The following is an 18,115-nucleotide window of genomic DNA, read 5'->3' as shown; positions in this document are numbered from 1 at the left end:
GCTCATGAATAATAAATAAGCTCATGAATATGCAGATAAAGTGGGGCCGCCTCCTCGTGAGCGAATAGGGGAGAGCGTGCTGCGCCTATTAATCAGCTCCGAAGGAAATTGGGTGGAGCTTTTGCTCGGGAGGGAGGGCAGGAGGCATGCAGCCCGACCCTGTGCATTTTGGGCTGGGGGAGGGGCGGCGGTGGCACTCTGCTGGAGGGGCGCCTGAGATTATTGGGGGGGCAGAGCCCCCCCAAACGAATTTTTGAGGGGGCTCGGGCCCCCTCAGGCCCCATGGAGTCGGCGCCTATGGTTAAAAACAACCACAACACTGAATTAAAACTTATTGAGATTGTTTAGATTATGCTATGTTGGCCCTTGAAGATTTGGTATTAAATAAATAGATGTTTTGTTTTCAAATCACATAACATTATGGCTTGACGTAAGCAGAGCGTGCCTTTTCCTGTCCACTGCTGAAGGAAGATCCTTTTGTTCCATTCTGCCACAGCACCTCAATGGGGTGAGGTGTGTTTCCCTGGGAGTGCTTTAAAGACAAAGAATTTGGGAAGAAACAAAACATACTGGCCTAGGGAAGAGCAGCAATAATATCTTTATCAATTGGTGGAAAATACAGAAATCAGAAACGGCAATTACAATTAAGTTATTGTAGGAAAACATAGAAATCAAGAAATGACAACTACAGTTAATTGAGTCTAGGTTGTCCATTGTATACTTAGGTTGATATTTGCATTCACAGCATGGTAAACTACTTAGCATTACACACAGTGGCAGGTTGCTAGGAATTCACAGCAAGTTCCCTGTTCTGTATAGTAAACAACACTCCCTTTTACATAGGTAAAAACTATTATACCACTGAATCATCCACCCTCTGCCTTATTTGTGCATGAACCAAGAGTCACCCATTACTTCATAATTCAAACATATTTTGAAAATGTCAAATTCTTTTGTTGTGACTGTCAGTGATAAGATGAACAATTAAGACTGTGCTCCTGTGTAGTGACATGACAGGTCTTACATCTGGGTAAACATGCATAGGATTCTATCCCTGTAAAACACAACTAATTCTATCAGATACACTTAAATCAGAGGTTTTCAACCTTTTTGAGTCCACAGCTCCCATGAGCAACTACATTCTTTCTGCGGCACCCCTGTGGGGCTCAGGAGCCCTGTTATGTCACCCTTTGCCTCCAGAGCTGGCAGGCTCTCACTCTTTTTTGAACACCCTTCCTTGTGGAGTGTTCCCTCAGCCTTGGGAGCCCTCTGGTCAGCCGCAGCCGCCGCCCCTGGTCTCTGAGCTGCCCTGTAGAGAGGTGCCTCTTCACACTACCCCACAGGTGCCTGGGACTCATAGCTGTCAACATTCTCCTTTTTTTAAAGGGAAATTCCCTTATTCCGAATAGGTTCTCCCTTAAAAAAAGGGAAAAGTTGACAGCTATGCTGGGACTTGTCTGTCCATTCCCAACAGCAAGGGCTGGCTGGGCTTCCTTGCCACTTGCTTGCTTACTCCAAGGCCGCCTCAGCACCTGGCAACCAGCACCCCCTGGCCGGCACCATTCACCTGTGGCGCTTGTAGCCAGGGCTGCTGCAACGAACAGCCGCAAAAGCCTTTGAGAGGCAGAGACGCAAGAGGACATGGGGGGGAGGGGGGGAGGCCACTGTTGCCCACAGCACCCCTGACCATCATTCAAGGCACCTTGGTACCACAGCACACTGGTTGGAAACCACTGACTTAAATGGATGGACCTTATCAGAATTTTAAAACATGGGGGTGGGGGAGGCAATAAATCAAAACGTTGTCTTGAATATTAAAAAAAACCCAAAAGAACTACAAGGTCAGAGTGGAGGAATCAATTTTTATTACCAGAGTTGAAAAATACATTTATTATAAAAAACAAATGGTGTTGGCAAATGGCGACAGGGACCTTAACAGCTGTTCTAAATCAGATTGTTCAGCTTTATTATGAGACAAGAACTGCAGTGACAAGGTGAAGGGCAACCATTCTACATCCTAACAAAATACGTGGTCATTATTGGTGCTCTTCCTCTATATGCAGAGGTGCTTTCTTCTGATGCATCCTTGTGATTGGTGGAGTCGTGCACTTGCCATGGCATCTGTGGTTGGCATAATGGTTTACACTACCTACCTATGTTTTATTTTAAAGTTTGCTGCATTTGTGTGACACCGTCAGCTGAGCATAGGTAATGCAAATGCTATCCTTGAGTGTGTTCAGTTTTTCCACTTCATTTGCAGTTTCCCATGAAATGGGCAGCTTAAAAAATGTTTGTTCAGCCTGAAGATCTGTGAAATTGAAAGGACTTATAATCCGTGTTAAGTTATAAATCAGTGTCATTTTTCAGGATATACAGAATCTCCCCCCCCCATCCTTTGGCACATCCTTGTGGTGATACACAAGGCTGGCGCTCCTGTGCGTAGGGTGTGTGTGTGTGTTCAGTTGTACATCTGGAAATGTGGGGGTGCTCGCTGGGAAAAATTCCATGTAGTGTCTTCAAGACTAACAGTTTTGATCACATGGATATTTTTGATGAAATAAATTTATTTCTGAGGTATGTCTGCAGAAAGGTATATGGAAAATTCCCCGGGAGGATAGCTGCAGCGAAAACAAAGTCCTGTGGCACCTTGAAAGAAAGTTACCAACTTTTTAAGGCGTAGGGGTAAGCTGCAGTCCTTTGCTGAAGTGGAGAGTCGCGCCCCAAAGCTCAAGGTAAAATTATTATTATTATTATTATTATTATTATTATTATTATTATTATTATTATTATTATTATTATTATTACTTTAAGTTGCCACAAGGCTCTTCGATGTTTTTCCCGGGGTAAACCCGGCAGGACCTCCGGGGCTCCTTCCCCCTCTTCGACTGACAACAGGGGCCGTCCGTCCCGACGTCTCTCGAGTGCGTCTTCCCTTTTCCCCGTTGCCTTGGTGCCGCCTGCTTCCTCGACGACAACCTGTCTCGGAGCCAACGAGGCAGCCACGTTAAGGAGGGGACTCCTCAGGTCTCCTCAGTTCAGAGACTTCGCACAGAGGGAGATGCTCGGGGGGCGGGGACCGCCTCTTCCCTCCTCAGTGACCCCCAAGCAGCCTGAGAACTCCCCGCCCGCTGTCCGCAGATACTGGCAGTGGGGAAGAGCGTCCTCCCCAGTTGCCTCTGGGCAACTTTCCCATTAGCCGCAGAGAGGGAGGGCTGCGTGCGAATCCCTCCCCCCCCCCCGCGCGCGTATCCCGTTCCTTCCAGGTTCGGCCGCTCCCAACCTGGCCAGAGGCTGGGGAGTATCTAAGGCTCCCGGTGGATTATCAGCTCCCCGCTCCAGGCAGGAGCAGTAGGAGGCGGCGGCGGCGGCGTTTGTCTCCAGAGGGCTGGCCGTCTTTGCGCTAATAGCCGCCTCCGACACATTCCCCTCTGCGTGCGAGTGTGCGCGCGCGCCATGTAAGGTTGAGGCGGCTCTACTACCTGCATTACAGTAGCACCGGCGTGAGAAGGGGAGGAGGAGGAGGAGGGGACAGAAGGAACCTGGGAGGCAGGCTGAGCATTGTGCGCGTCTCTAGCCGGAGCCATTCGACGGAGAGGGAGCTCGGCTGGCGGCACAAGAGAAAGCCTGGCGGGGAGCGTGGTGGGCTTGGCCCCGTTGAAGGACTAGCGCCGGCCTTGCAGCTCACGGAAACTTGCCCGGCGAAGGGGAAAGAGTTGGAGCCGGGTCTGCTCCTGGCGGGGACGGGCAGAGCGAGGCTCGACGGGGCTCTCCGGCGCCGCTTGCAACACCTGGAGGACTCCAACTCGCCCCCCGCCCCTAGCGCCGCCCGGCTGAGGATGCGAGGCTCCCGCCCCGCCGGCTGCCTCGCTCTCGCCCCGCGGCCCGCCGCGGCCCCTCGCCCCGGCCCGCCGTGCCAGCTGCTGGGCTGGGCGGGGGGTTGCTGAGCTCTTTGCATGGGGCCGCTGCCGGGCTCGCTCGTTCTGTCTGTCTGCTGCTGCTGCCGGCGGCGGCGGCGGCGGAGAAGGAGGAGGAGGAGATGCCCAGGCAGGAGCTGCCTTTGCCCGAGGGCTGGGAGGAAGCTCGCGACTACGACGGCAAAGTCTACTACATCGACCACGCCACCAAGACCACCAGCTGGGTGGACCCGCGGGACAGGTGAGGGAGGTCGAGAGCGAGCGAGCAAGCGAGCCGGCTGGGAGGAGCTTGGCTTGCCAGGCGAGGGCAGCAGGTGCCTGAGCTCTCCCGGGCCAGGAGGGGAGCGACTTGGGGGCGAAGCGTGCGCTTCCACACGCCTCCATCTCGCCCCTCCTCCAGCTCCGCGCGAAGCTAGTCAGCGGGAGGGATGACTTGAGAGCAAGAGGGGCGCGAGGATTGGGGCCGGCCGGGGGGAAGGTGGGTTCGACTGTTTTCAATGCTTGGTCTCTACTCTGGAAGATGCGAAGTTGTAGTAAAGTTCAGAAAGGGGTTTCTGAGCATGTGCAGAGCGCCTTTCCCTCGGCCCTTAAATTACTCTAGATTTGACGCCCGCGCACACAGACAGTGGGAAGCGTTAGCCCCTGGCACCTGTGTAGTTGTAAATGGCTGAGGGAGACCTACTCTAGAAGCTGCCTCCCTTGTTCACATCAACCTGCCATATGGAACAAACCACTCACATGTAGCGTTTAGTACTCATAAGCTTTCAGAGGCCTGGGAGGGTACATTGCTGGTAACCTCAAGCTAATTGTAAGTATTTACTACATTTTTCTTAGACCTCTGCACACACTTTTCTGGTAGTGTGCATTATTTTCTTTATCCCGCCCACATTTTATTCCCCAACCACCCTGTGAGGTAGATTAGGTTTACAGTGTGTGCCCCCAAACCACCTGGTGAGTTTCATTCCTGAGCATTGTAGTGAACAAAGTTGTCCCAGAACCTGTCATTCTAGGTGCTTCTCCATTTGGTAGATGCATGTATATGAGATAGGCATGTGTGAAATGTTTACATGGGTAAGCACTTTACTTGTGGCCTATATCAAGTTTGTCTCAGTCCTAAACTGAACTGTACAGGTGAAAAGGCTGCTACAGACTTGCCATAGTTCTCTTTGCCTTTCCCATTTCACAACAGGAGCCTGACACCTTTCTATTTTAGCCTTAAGTTGTAAAAAGGCAAGGGGTGGGGAAGTTATGAGAATCAAGAAGAGTCTTGTCCTCTAATTCCAGAAATATGGCGTAGCCAGTGCTGTGGTTACCTGGTGCCCAGGGAAATCTGCTTGGGAAATCCACTCCCAAATCACATCAGGGACGCTTCATTCTATATTATTACAGCACAAGTTCTAAAGCTCAGCTTCGGCATGAAACTTTGAAATGCAGCATACCAGTCCCTACCCCAAGGGCTCTATTTACTCTCCTGCTGGTGGTTGTAGCGACTGCTTGCTAATAGTTACCCTTACCTTTTTGCATTTTGTACAGTGAATCCTGACATTTGAATGGGTTCCCAGATATTTATGTAAATTGAATGTTACCTGGAATGATGCTAGTCAGGACTAGCTCCTTCCTCCATTTTTTAAGACTTGTCAGAACACAATTGCACCTGCTCAACTGAAGGTGTGTCTCAGGAAACTGGAGAAATCAAACAGGTGCATAGAACCTGTCAGACTCCTTGGTTGCTACATGCTAAGCCAATTTAGTTTATTTTTTTTAGGAACAGCTACATCAAAATTTGCCACCAGGAATGCAACAATGATCTATTGCTTATAGGAGACTGTTGCCAAAAGCAATGATAATCTCTGTGCAACTACCTAAAATTACTTGGTTATCTTGCAGATTGCATTATATAGAAGTTTTGTGAGGTTCCTCACTTGCCCCACTTCTGAAACACTTTCTTCAGATGAAAACACTTTAGGACATCCCTGCCTATCTCTATTCTGAAGGCACCAACTGTCAAATCAGTATAAAATACCTAAGTATGATAGTCTTAAGCAGTGCTTTTTTTCTAAAAAAAATGTTTAGGGGTACTCTCATTTTCCTACTCCTATTGAAATACTGCCCCTCAATGAGGCCAAACTTAGATTCACAAAATGTTTTAGGGGTATGCGTACCCCTGCCTCACCCCAGAAAAAACGTACTGGTCTTAAGTATGCATATATGGGTTAAGGTTCTGTTTGAGATGAAAAGAAAATACTTTAACATTTAGAATATGGCTGGAATACTGGAATTTGTTCAAGAGCAAGATGAATGGTAGGAAGTGTAGAGCAAAAACTCTGTAAATTGACTTTTTTGTGACCAGTATAAGATCCTAGTCTATTTTGTGTTGGACCTCACTTTATTGGGCTTTTACTTTTGCAGATGATAGTCTGGCCAGAGAGTTTGAGAGTGGAGAAGCCTTGTAGAATTTCTGTCGTGGATACAGTATTCACACTGCTCTTTGGTCACATTCATGGCTGACAAACTTTTAAGTGTTTAGTATTTGGAGATTTATTTATTTTTTTCCTTTCTGGGGAGCTGTTTGGGTGTGAGTAAAAACAAGTATGTATTCTTGGAAATGTAATGCTGCTGTACACATTTGGGCAAAGCCCAAATATCACAAGTTGCCACTCCCAGATTGTAAGAACAGAATGCAGGTAATTTGGTTGCCTCATTGTTTTTAGTTGCAACAGCATAACGTCTTTGAAGGCTGAAAACCTGAAATTTGGCAAAGGTTCACTTTGTGTTTTAATTAAAAGTGTTGGAAATTAAGATTTTAATAGCACTTTAACATATTCAAGTGCAGAACTAAAAAAAGTGTATTTTGTTGTGCCTTGCTACTCTTTCTTCAATACCAGTTTAATTCAGAAAACCTTCAAAAACCCTATTACACCAGTTTTGCTATCTTAGCAATCAACTGCATTTTGATTCTATATATGCAGACAAACGTTGATTTTGTTGAGATGTACAAAATATCATAGTGTTTGCTTCTAAAGTTAAGCAATTAGAACATTAATGTGGGTGCTGGATTTGGAGCAGCTGTGCAGGCTGAACAGTCCAGAACATCTGGAGGGCTCCATGTTGGGGAAGAGTGCTCTAAATAATTTTTATCTATTTATTTATTGCTGAGTCACTTATTGCTTTATTTTTCTCTCTCTCTTTTGACCACTTCTCTGTAAGTTTTAAAGTTCATGGTACTTCTGTGAAAGGTATTCAGTGCATATGATACAGTGTAGTGTATATGAAATTTTAGATAACATTTAACTCCTTTTGCAAAAGATTGCTTCTATCCTCCTTCCAGCAAAGTTAGGCAAATATTGTAACCAGGCATATTTTATTTTATTTTATTTTATTTTATTTTATTATTTTATTTATTTATTTATTTTATAAAAAATATGCCTCAAAAAGAAAGGTTGATCCAAATATAGCTTTGTTTTTCCATTAAAAATACTAATCGTGCATGGGCAAGAAATTTCAGACTTTGTGCCTTGTCAGCTCACATGTCTAACTGATCTTGCTTTGAACCCAGAAGAATTTTTAATCTTGTGCAGTTTAAGCTTAATGAACAATTAGTTTTCAAATGGTACTGAAATAATGTAAACAACTGAAAGACTTGTGCATATGTGGTGTGGCTTCAGAAATCCTGTTGTCAATATTTTGTTCTATAACAAATACCTTTTAGGAACACTGCTGTGTATTTGATTTCACAGGGTGGCAGTGTACCAGTTTCTCTGTTCTTGTAGTTTTAAGGTGATCTAAGAACTTGTATAGCTTCAGTCTTGAGGGTGAATGGTTTCGGTCCACATAGGCTTTTAAGGACCATGTTGCTTTCCACAAAAAATATGTCCTATGCACAAATGTGATGATATAACAATATTTAAAATGATTGTTTTCTTTGTTCTCAAAGTGGTTGGGTCAATCTAGCAACACTTAGTTATGTAAACTATACTGCATCCCGGAATCCTAATAATATATATAATATATCTCATAAATCCATAATGCAGGGACGTGGGTGGCGCTGTGGGTTAAACCACAGAGCCTAGGACTTGCCGATCAGAAGGTCGGCGGTTCGAATCCCCATGATGGGGTGAGCTCCCGTTGCTCGGTCCCTGCTCCTGCCCACCTAGCAGTTCGAAAGCACGTCAAAGTGCAAGTAGATAAAGGTAAGGTAAACGGTGTTTCCGTGCGCTACTCTGGTTTGCCAGAAGCGGCTTAGTCATGCTGGCCACATGATCCGGAAGCTGTACACCGGCTCCCTCGGCCAATAAAGAGATGAGCACCGCAACCCCAGAGTTGGTCACGACTGGACTTAATGGTCATGGGTCCTTTTAGCAGTCTTCATTTTATCTGCACATCTAGGATGCCTCTTCACATTTCCTGTTATGTTTGTGAGAACATAGCAGAACATGGTTTTGAAGTATGCTTGTAGAGAAAATGCACAGAAATATATTGTGAGCAATAAAGGACTCTAACTGGGGTGGGGGAGAGTAACCTAGGTGTAGCTTCTAGTGAAAGCTGGGTGTGGGCTTTGAAGACCTAGGTTCAAAGCCCTGCTCTGACCATAAGAAGCTCATCTGGTAACCTTGAGCTCTTGCCTCAAGCTGTCTAATATAGAGTGGTTGTGAGGATAAAATGGGAATGATCTCATGTACATCATTCTGAACTCAATGAAGGGAAAGGAGTTGGGGGGGATACATATATAATAAAATTAAATACCTAGATTGGTAGGGGGATCTGCCTCCTTGATGTAAATTCTATATTGCTTTCTGTGTCCCCCCTCCTTTCATTGTCAAGTACAGTGGTAGGTCCGTAGGTCCGTTCTTAACCTGAAACAGTTCTTAACCTGAGGTACCACTTTAGCTAATGGGGCTTTCCGCTGCCACTGCGCCGCCGCCGCGTGATTTCTGTTCTCATCCTGAGGTAAAGTTCTTAACCTGAGGTACTACTTCCGGGTTAACAGAGCCTATAACCCAAAGTGTTTGTAACCCGAGGTACCACTGTACTTTATTGCAGTTGCCTAGGTAACTTAAATATTTGCAGGTTAATATACAGTATATCTTTTCTGTGCTTTTCTTCTGTTACCGAGATTAGTTTAAGGAGTAGAAATTAGGGTTCCATATGCGTGTTTGTATGAAAGGTTTATTAAAAAACAAACGCCTGTGCACACAAAACGTTGCCATGAGCAGAAACAAAGGGAAATGATGGCTGAGAATTTTAATCTTGAACAATTAAAATGCTAGATCACTGCTGATCTTGAAACATTCATACATGGACATTTTCAAGAGTTTATATACCCTTTAAAATATTATTTACAAGGTTCATGAAGCATTATGCTTACTTAGCGCTGGTGCAGTAAATTACGGTACACTAGTAAATGCTAAAGCCAAAGCACTCTCCGGTATAGTACTAGTGATAGTCATTAAACCAGAGTGTGCATTTATATGTGGGCATAGATCCCAACTTCCTGCAAGTGGAAGGTTGGCAGAAAGAGGCTGGGAGGCGATTGCCACTTCCTCTTTACTCCTTTGAACCCAGATAATGGAATGAATCCATGTCGCCACATATTACCTTTCACAAAACTAATGTTCTCCGACAATTCCTTTGTTTCTTAAACACTGTTTATTTCCCTCTGCATTTTTGAATTGACTCATCTACATTCTACCTGATCTTGCAGTGTTGTTCAATCTATATGGAAATTGCTCCTCATCGTTTTCTGACCTTGCTATCGAGGCAGCATCTGTGGTGAAGCAGAGGTTTTAATTTAACTATTAGCAATAAACCATCCAGCTTTAATTTAAGGCAGTCAGAGTCTCGCCAACTAGTGACTGTGTAATTCTTCTGTGGCAACACTGCCTAACTATACGCTTTCCATAGAGCATAAACCGGGAATGGGGGAGCCTCAGCCCCTAGGGCCAAATGCTGACCCATAATCCTCTCTGTTGGGCCCTCCTGACTCTCCAAAGGCCACACCCCCTTTCTTCAGAGCACATTCTTCACAGGTCTTTTCCCTCCCCCTCCTGAATGCTTTCACCTGGCTGAACAGTGCCCTTGAATTGCAATAATGTCTCTTGCTTGCCTGAATGTAGAGAGATTGTGTGTGTGTGTGTCTGTGTGTGTCTACATACCTCTGACTTGCGTGGCTGGATTGTAGCCTACTGCACAAAGGTAGGAGTCACATCCACTGCTCCGCCTACTTTTGTTTCTAGATGCACTCACTTTGTTTCTGGCACTGCCTTGCTGCAGGCATGTGGCCCCTGCACGGTCTCCCACAAAGGGGATGCAGCTTACAAGGACTTCTCTGTTTCTGTCTCTCTCTTGCACACACACACACACAGCACTCAGCCATGCAGCTCTGTAGGATTATGCCAAAGTTTGTATTGCAGGCAATCTTTGATCACCAGTTGAGTCCTGGCACCAGTATATTGTTTTTCTAGCAGGTATTCAATTTTTGTTTTACAAGTTTTGATTAACTGATAAATATTAATTGTGAGGAACTGCAAGGAGTGGAGACAAACAATGCATCTAATTTTGATTTGGCTTCCAAAAAAAACATGAAACCCAAGCTTTAAAGCTTTCTGTCCTAAGGTTCTGGAGAGAAATTTGAATACTGTATTTTTCGCTCTATAAGACGCACCAGACCACAAGACACACCTAGTTTTTGGAGGAGGAAAACAAGAAAAAAAATATTCTGAATCTCAGAAGCCAGAACAGCAAGAGGGATTGCTGCGCAGTGAAAGCAGCAATCCCTCTTGTTGTTCTGGCTTCTGGGATAGCTGAGCAGCCTGCATTCGCTCCATAAGATGTACACACATTTTCCCTTACTTTTTAGGAGGGGAAAAGTGAGTCTTATAGAGCAAAAAATACGTGAAGGCAAATATTGCTGATACTTGTTCCCAATGCCAGTCAAGCCAGCGTCAATTAAAAAAAAAAAAAAGCTGTTGAGTGCTTAAAGTGTGTTAACATTGGCATTCTGAAGATGTGCTTATTCCAGCCTGGCTTCCAAGTTAGAAAGACCGCTGGAGTAATGTGGGGCAATGCCTGTGACAAAATAAACACATTTCTCAGCAAGGCTTCAATGTGAATGCTTCCTCTGCTATACTGCTTTATAAGTGCTGTTTAAAAAACTCACTTTTTGAAAATTGTTGTATTTGGTTTACATTGTGCTAAGTATGTTCACTTGAACCCCACCAGAAGGATTTAAGGTGCACTTAAGTTGCTCGTCTTGGAAACATGCTTTCTTAATACAGTTTTAATAGTTCTTAGGTTTGAGGTGCACTCTCTCTCCCCCCCTCTCTCTCTAACTGTCAAATATACTTCTCAGTCTTCTGGAAAAGTTACAATACTATGGTGGGGGTGGAGAATGAAAGCACTCTTTCTCTTCATTGTCCTTTTCAATTCCCCTCCCCTTCCCCCAATAGACTTTCAGATTGGAACCACCTTGCAGTATTGCAGTTTAGTGATGTTCTGTTCTGTTTCTGTTTCTGTTGATTGGCTGATGTGAAATGTGTTCTGTTGGTACTGTAACTGAATTCATCCTCCAGAGAAGGCTGGATAAGTAGCCAACTTTGGCTAGGGTCTGTCATGAGTGCAGTTGGGTGATTTTGCTTTGCTACCCAGTCAAGAAAGGGCAACAGCAGGCATTGGATTGGGAAAGTCTGCAGCTGCATAAGCTGCAGTTCTGCCAAAAAGAATAATGAGAGCAGTCAAGAAAAGGAACAAAAGCAGCTGAGAGATGCCCCACATCTCTGAGATTTTTTTCTTTACACACTGGGTTTTCATTTGCAAATTGGCCCTGTGGTATTTGTTGTTTGTGCTTCTCACTGCACTTTCTTCTTCTTCTCAAATCACTTTCTTTGAGAACTCTTATTTTGTTTAACTAAATTTAATTGCATTTCACTGAGGCATCTTTTAACTGCTAATTACAAACCTAAAGTGAATTTCTGAACTATGTTTATAACTGAGATTTTCTACCTTAAAAAATAAATGATTTACCTATATATAACTGTTTAGCATTTATGTAACAGATAATACAAGTGAAGATCAAAGTACTTTACACCTATAAACTCATGAAGGTACTTTGCAATAATCATAACTGATTGTATATCTCTCTGTAGGCCCATGTTTAAAATCTTATCCTAGCTGTTAGGCACTTATAAATAACATCCTTGCTGTAGCAATTAGAATAAAATATTTGAATACTGTGTGTTTTCCTTTCAAAACACATTTTACAATGACTATGTTTAATACAAAGTACATTTTTTGGTACTAAAATACAGATAACAAAGAAGAATATCAAACTGTGAGACTTTTGTGTATGTGGGCTATATTCCCCCCCCCCAGAGGCTATAAATGTGGTTTGGGTCATTTTAATGTGGGTTTTTCAAGAGTTTTGAGAAAAGTCAAGATTTAGTAATAGAGATGTTGTTTCTGCTCTGGGAATTTAACATTTGAAGTCTTGCGGAAAATGCCGTGTTTGGTAATTTGGCACATGTTTCATTTCTTCATCTTACATGGCTCTACAGCAAGCAAGAGTGATGGCTTAATTAGGGGTAGCCTGTGGTAGTCAGTGGCTGTGCACATGGTTACTAGCTTAAAACACAATGAGGTACGGTAGTTCTTTCTTTCTGCTGGTTTGAAGCTGGTTCAGGAAAAGCCCATACAGAAAACCCAGGATAGATGTGGATGGTGGCTAATGTGTGTACATGGCTTCCCAAATCAGCAGTGGGATTGAACCGGGGGCAGAGTAAGTGGGAAAGTGTACATAGGCAGTGTGAAGGAGGAAGTCCAGGCTTCTTGAATCAGAGACTATTGTACAGTATTGTATTGGCTTATATTGGCTTGTAGGGTTGCACCCGCTTAATGTTAATGACTAGAATAGGATAGTATTACATTGTTTATCTATTTCTTTAAACAATGCATGTACCACTTAACTGCAATTGTCTTATTGGAATTGGCTCTTCTTCATAGAGCAGGATTGCTAAGCCAATGCCCCAGGGATCTTATCAGGCCCTTTGAAGTAGGGATGCAGAGACCTCTTTCAGCCTGAGGACCACATTCTCTTGTGGGCAGCCTTGCAGGGCTGCATGCCAGAGACAAAAGTGGGTAGCGCAACTAAGTCTTAGCTTTTGTACAATAGGCTTGACAAAGTCAAATATAATGGCAAGAGCCATTATCACAGTCCAGTGACACTCTCAAGGCCCAGATGGAGATTCCTCGAGGGCCACATTTGGCCTCTGGGCCTGACATTCTCCATTCCTGCTCTAATGTGACAGGAGTGCTACACTTCCATACAGGTTACTGACTTATCCTCGTGTCTGGAAAGTTGATGTCTTTAATACAGCAAAAGAGCTGACCTATCAGTAGTACTGTCTTAGCATTCGACCACCCTTCTAATTACATTAAATCTACAACAATCCCTCAGTGTGACTTGTAGTCCAATGTATGGGGCTGCCCTTGGGTCTGGTTCGGAAGCTCCAGCTGCTGCACAATGTAGCCTCCAGACTGCTGATGGCAGCATCCAGTCAAGAACATGTGAGACCATTGTTGTTGTTTTTTAAGCCATGTAGCACCCTCGGGTTTCAAACTGCTGTGGGCGATTGCAGGATCCAAGCAGTGCATTGGTCGATCAAACCGCTGGGCTAAGCTGGCTCATGTGACACCATTGTTAAAACACCTGCACTGGCTGCCCATCTACTACCAAGTTCAAGATTCTTGTTTTAATTTACAAAGCCCCAAACAACTCTGGTCCAGGGTACCTCAGGGATCACCTGAACCCTTATATCCCAGCTTGATCATTGAAATAATCTGTGGGAGCCTTATTGGCCATTCCTCAATTTGCTGAGGCTCATTTGACAACAAGAAACTGTGTGTGTAGGGTCATTGGCCCAGTTTTGTAGAATATTCTGCCAACAGAGATTCAGCAGGTGCCTTCTTTGCCAACTTTTAAATGCCTGCTGAAAACTTTTCTATTCCACCAGGCTATACAGGCAGCTAAGAAAACATCCTTCCACAAAGGTTAATTGATGTCTGTTTTTAACTTTTTATGGTTTTATTCTGTGGTTTTGATATCTATTTATGACAAATTGGTATATACAGATTTTTATAAATAAAAAACAATATTAAATGCCTTTATAAATATTATATACCTTTAAAGAATATACTTAAGGAAACTGACATAAAACTGCAATGGCATTTTCCAGTGCTGTATTCTGGAATGTATATACAGAAGGTTGGGTGCACCTTCTGAATTTGGATATTGTTGTTAAAACCTTCATGTTCAAGAGGTATCAAGATTTCCCATAGACAGTTTCTAAAACTAGCTCATTTAGGTTGCAAAGCTATTACTTGTGAACATAGGAAGTTGTGTTATTCAAACCATTGGTCCATCTAGTTTCATACTGTTCACACTGACTTGTTGTGGCTCTCCAGGGTTTGAGGCAGGGAGATGCCAGGCATTGCATCTTTTGCACACAAAGCATGTGCTCTTCTACTTGCATCATATTAGTTCCACAATTGTTGTTTGTTTTGTATGAGTAAAAATCAGCTCCTTTGAAATAACAGTGTCACTGATTTATGAGATCAACCATATTTACAGAACTCCTAAAGCACAGTCCTATGCTAATACTCCTTCTCTTTCTGGTGGCATGTGTTCTTGTAGCCTAGGGTGATTCTAGTTCTACATTCTCATGTTGCATCTACTTGGGTGCAATCACCCTCTCATTAATTTATAAATCTTCTACACTTTATTGGGATTTTGTATGGGGGCGGTCTGTAATTTTTATATATATATAAGTAAATAGGTCTTCCTCATAAAACGAGACAGAATATTTTGTTGTTGTCTAACTGTATACCCAGCCTCAAAAGCATTCAGAATACTGTTTATTAAGCTGGCTCTTGGATTTTCCACAGGTTTTAGCTCATCTGTGTGTACACTAATTAGAAGGAAGTCAACTAACAGAGCAAAACAGGATTGCTTACCATTTAATAATAATAATAATAATCAGTAAATTATTATATGCCTGGGCTGCTTAGTCAGGTAAAATACTGCAATGATGAAATGCCAAAATTTAATTGTATTTACAAATGTCTAAATCCTTTGAACATTTCTATCTGATTTTTTGTTTGTTTTTGTTTTGCTAACTGTTCCTTGCTGTAGAGTTCACTTCAGAGTCTTAATTCCTTTATGTCTGAGGGTTAGCCAGATGGCGCAATAAGGCTTTGCTTTTTAACCCACTGCCTTTGTGAGCTGTGTTGTCTACAAGCATTTCAGCTTCTGACACTTGGGTTCCTCACATACTGCCTTTTCAGTTATATGTATTTAGAAAATAATAGTGAGTCAGAAATCTGCAAAGTTTTCAACCTCTGAAACAGGCTTCATGGAATTTTTATTTGCATACATAAACTACTGTCCAAGTACTACCACATCTCTGTGCGTATTGTGTGAACACCATAGTGATTGGTGGCAGGGAACGTCTTCCAGGAGATTTGTAAAGAAAGAGGGAGCAGGTGGGTTGGGCTGTGCAGATGGATAGGGATTCTTGCAGCAAGCACAGCCCGTGACCTGCCTCTGCCTGGGCAGTGACCTTACCAGCAGGAAGTGGAGAAACTGCAAGGCTGCTTCAGTCAAGGCCAAAACTCTGACACTAACAGTCACTAACAATGACAGAAACCATTGACGGATGATATCAGGCCTGCAACGAATGTACCCAAGCAGCTTCAAAAGTTACCAGTATAGATGCCAATAGGAAAGGAATGGCAGATTTTCCAGCCATGGGGTTAATGAAAGGTTTCTTCGCTGGACTAGGTTCAAGCAAAAGCTGAACATATTCTGTGTCAGTGCTGAGTGCTTAAATAATATGTTTGATGAAAGAGCTGGTAATATGAGAACCTCTACTTTCATTGTCAAAGGGATGCGGGTGGCGCTGTGGTCTAAACCACAGAGCCTAGGGCTTGCAGATCAGAAGGTTGGCATTTCGAATCCCCGTGATGGGGTGAGCTCCCGTTGCTCGGTCCCTGCTCCTGCCAACCTAGCAGTTTGAAAGCATGTCAAAGTGCAAGTAGATAAATAGGTACCGCTCCAGCGGGAAACTAAACAGCATTTCCATGCGCTGCTCTGGTTCGCCAGAAGTGGCTTAGTCATGCTGGCCACATGACCCGGAAGCTGTACGCTGGCTCCCTTGGCCAATAAAGTGAGATGAGCGCCGCAACCCCAGAGTCGTTTGCAACTGGATCTAAGGACAGGGGTCCCTTTACCTTTACTTTCATTGTTGTTAAAAAGTGGATTCCTAGCTTTAGGATACAGAATTAGTTGTCATTATGTGTGGCCAGTACCTTGTGAAAATGCAGAATGAGGGATAAACAGGACTTGCAGTGGTCCAGAAGTGGGGTACGTCAAACACAAGAGCTCCAGTCCCATCTGGGACTGGCTGAAAACAGGATCATATTACATTTGGAACTGATATTTTGCCTAAATTGGTATAGAGAATGGAAAGTGAAGAACATCCTTGCTTTTAGAGAGTAGGGATGTGAGACTTGTCAGAATAAATATGGAAGATGTATAAGGAAACAATTCTACTTATTCTTGCACAAGGTGTGCTCTGATAGTGATTAGTGAGATGGAACTTAAAGTTAAGACAAGAGTGTGAAAGAATACTAGAGAAAATGAACATGCATGAATGACCCTGGACTCTGCCTAAAAGAATCTATGAAGCCATTATGTGGGAGGTCAAAGTGACATTCTACATGGTTAAATATTAGTTATTTATGACTACAAGTAACTAAGGAATGCAAAAAATGTATGTGTTTCTGTTTGGCAACTGGTATGCTATTGTTCTTTGACCCTTAACTACTGGAGACATTACATTGCGTTCAGTATTGATGAACTAGTGGCCTTACCATTTTTACTCCAGAATGGTAATTCTGTCTTCCAAATCTGTGTACATAGCATCTTACATTTAGAAGATACTAGCAATTTTTGAGCTAAGAGGACCTTTTGTTTCTTAAGAAGTGGCCCCACCTTCCATTTCACATGACACCTGCTTTTTAACACACACACACACACACACACACACACACACACACACACACGTAGATGATCTATGTCTGACTCTAGGCAGCTCTTGGGATCCTGGCTACATTAAACCTGTTTTCTATAAAATATACTGTACCCAAAAGCAACTCAATAGAAAGGTAGCAAAATGCAATTTTAAAATATCAGTAAAAAATTAATATGATAACATTTTCCATTAGATATGCTATATGCATAAAATGCACCAACTGGATTATCTCTCCCTTTCCCCTTGCTCTAAATTGAAGCTTAGTGTTGTGGAATGTGGATGATTCTACCATCATGCACCTCTCCCTGCTCTTCATCTGATTGGCACTCTGATTTTATGTTCCTCAGCTGCTTCCTGTGCTAATTGGCAGGGGAGTGAAGACGGGCTTGGAGGCTGCATAGAAGAGACCAGGAGTTTTGCATGTGGCCTTGGGATGTGACCTGGGTTGTCCATATGTGACTTCTATACTTCCTATGCTGGTAGTTAAGCCCCTTAAATATGACATCACTTAATCTACTTGTGATCAAGCTGCACCAAAGGCTTAGAAATCAATTAAGTGGTTTTCTGGTTCACATTGTCCTAATTCAGACTGAACCCTGCGGAGTTATTTCATGGTTGGTCACAGCCCTGTGTGTATTAATAAGTCATTTACTATGCCAGAAATAGCGATTCTTGCTTATGGTACATGTAAATAACAACACTGCTGCTATAAATAAAACTTACAGAAATTATTTAGTGTCTTGGGTCCATTCATAAGTTCTTCATATATCTTTTTTTACTTCAAGCACAAAACTAGATAGTTATCCAATGCTACCCCTTTCTGGTGCATTTCTATCATTTGAAGTGGCAAGGGATGCATTTCAAAAAAGATGTCCAGTGATTGTCCCTTCAATAAGTGTTTATAAAACAGACACGATGCTTTAAATCTTTAACTTCAAAGCATATTTTCTAACAAGAACCCCACTTTTCTAAAAAGAAAAAAAATGTTGCTATGCTAAAAAACATGTTAAAGTCACTGCTGAGAAAAAAATTGTTTCCAATAGATCAAACCTACATTTGATCTGTTGAAAGCAGCATTTTCTGCTCAGTTTGAAAACATCACTAGGTGCAGATGGTAAA

At 43.2% G+C, this 18,115-nt stretch overlaps 1 protein-coding gene across 1 annotated transcript in view; it reads left to right on the top strand.

Moving 5' to 3' along the window:
* The first annotated feature begins 3,905 nt into the window (after positions 1–3,905).
* WWC1 (WW and C2 domain containing 1) overlaps positions 3,906–18,115 on the top strand; it is an 80,050-nt gene continuing 65,840 nt past the window's right edge. Inside the window, exon 1 of the mRNA XM_081184732.1 lies at positions 3,906–4,155. Coding sequence (XP_081040858.1) covers positions 4,037–4,155 — 119 coding nt within the window. The 5' untranslated portion in view covers positions 3,906–4,036. The remainder of the gene's footprint in view (positions 4,156–18,115) is intronic.

The sequence above is a fragment of the Podarcis bocagei genome (genome assembly GCF_964188305.1).
Source record: "Podarcis bocagei genome assembly, chromosome: 2".
Lineage (NCBI taxonomy): Eukaryota > Metazoa > Chordata > Lepidosauria > Squamata > Lacertidae > Podarcis > Podarcis bocagei.
This window is presented reverse-complemented; position numbering and strand designations above follow the sequence as displayed.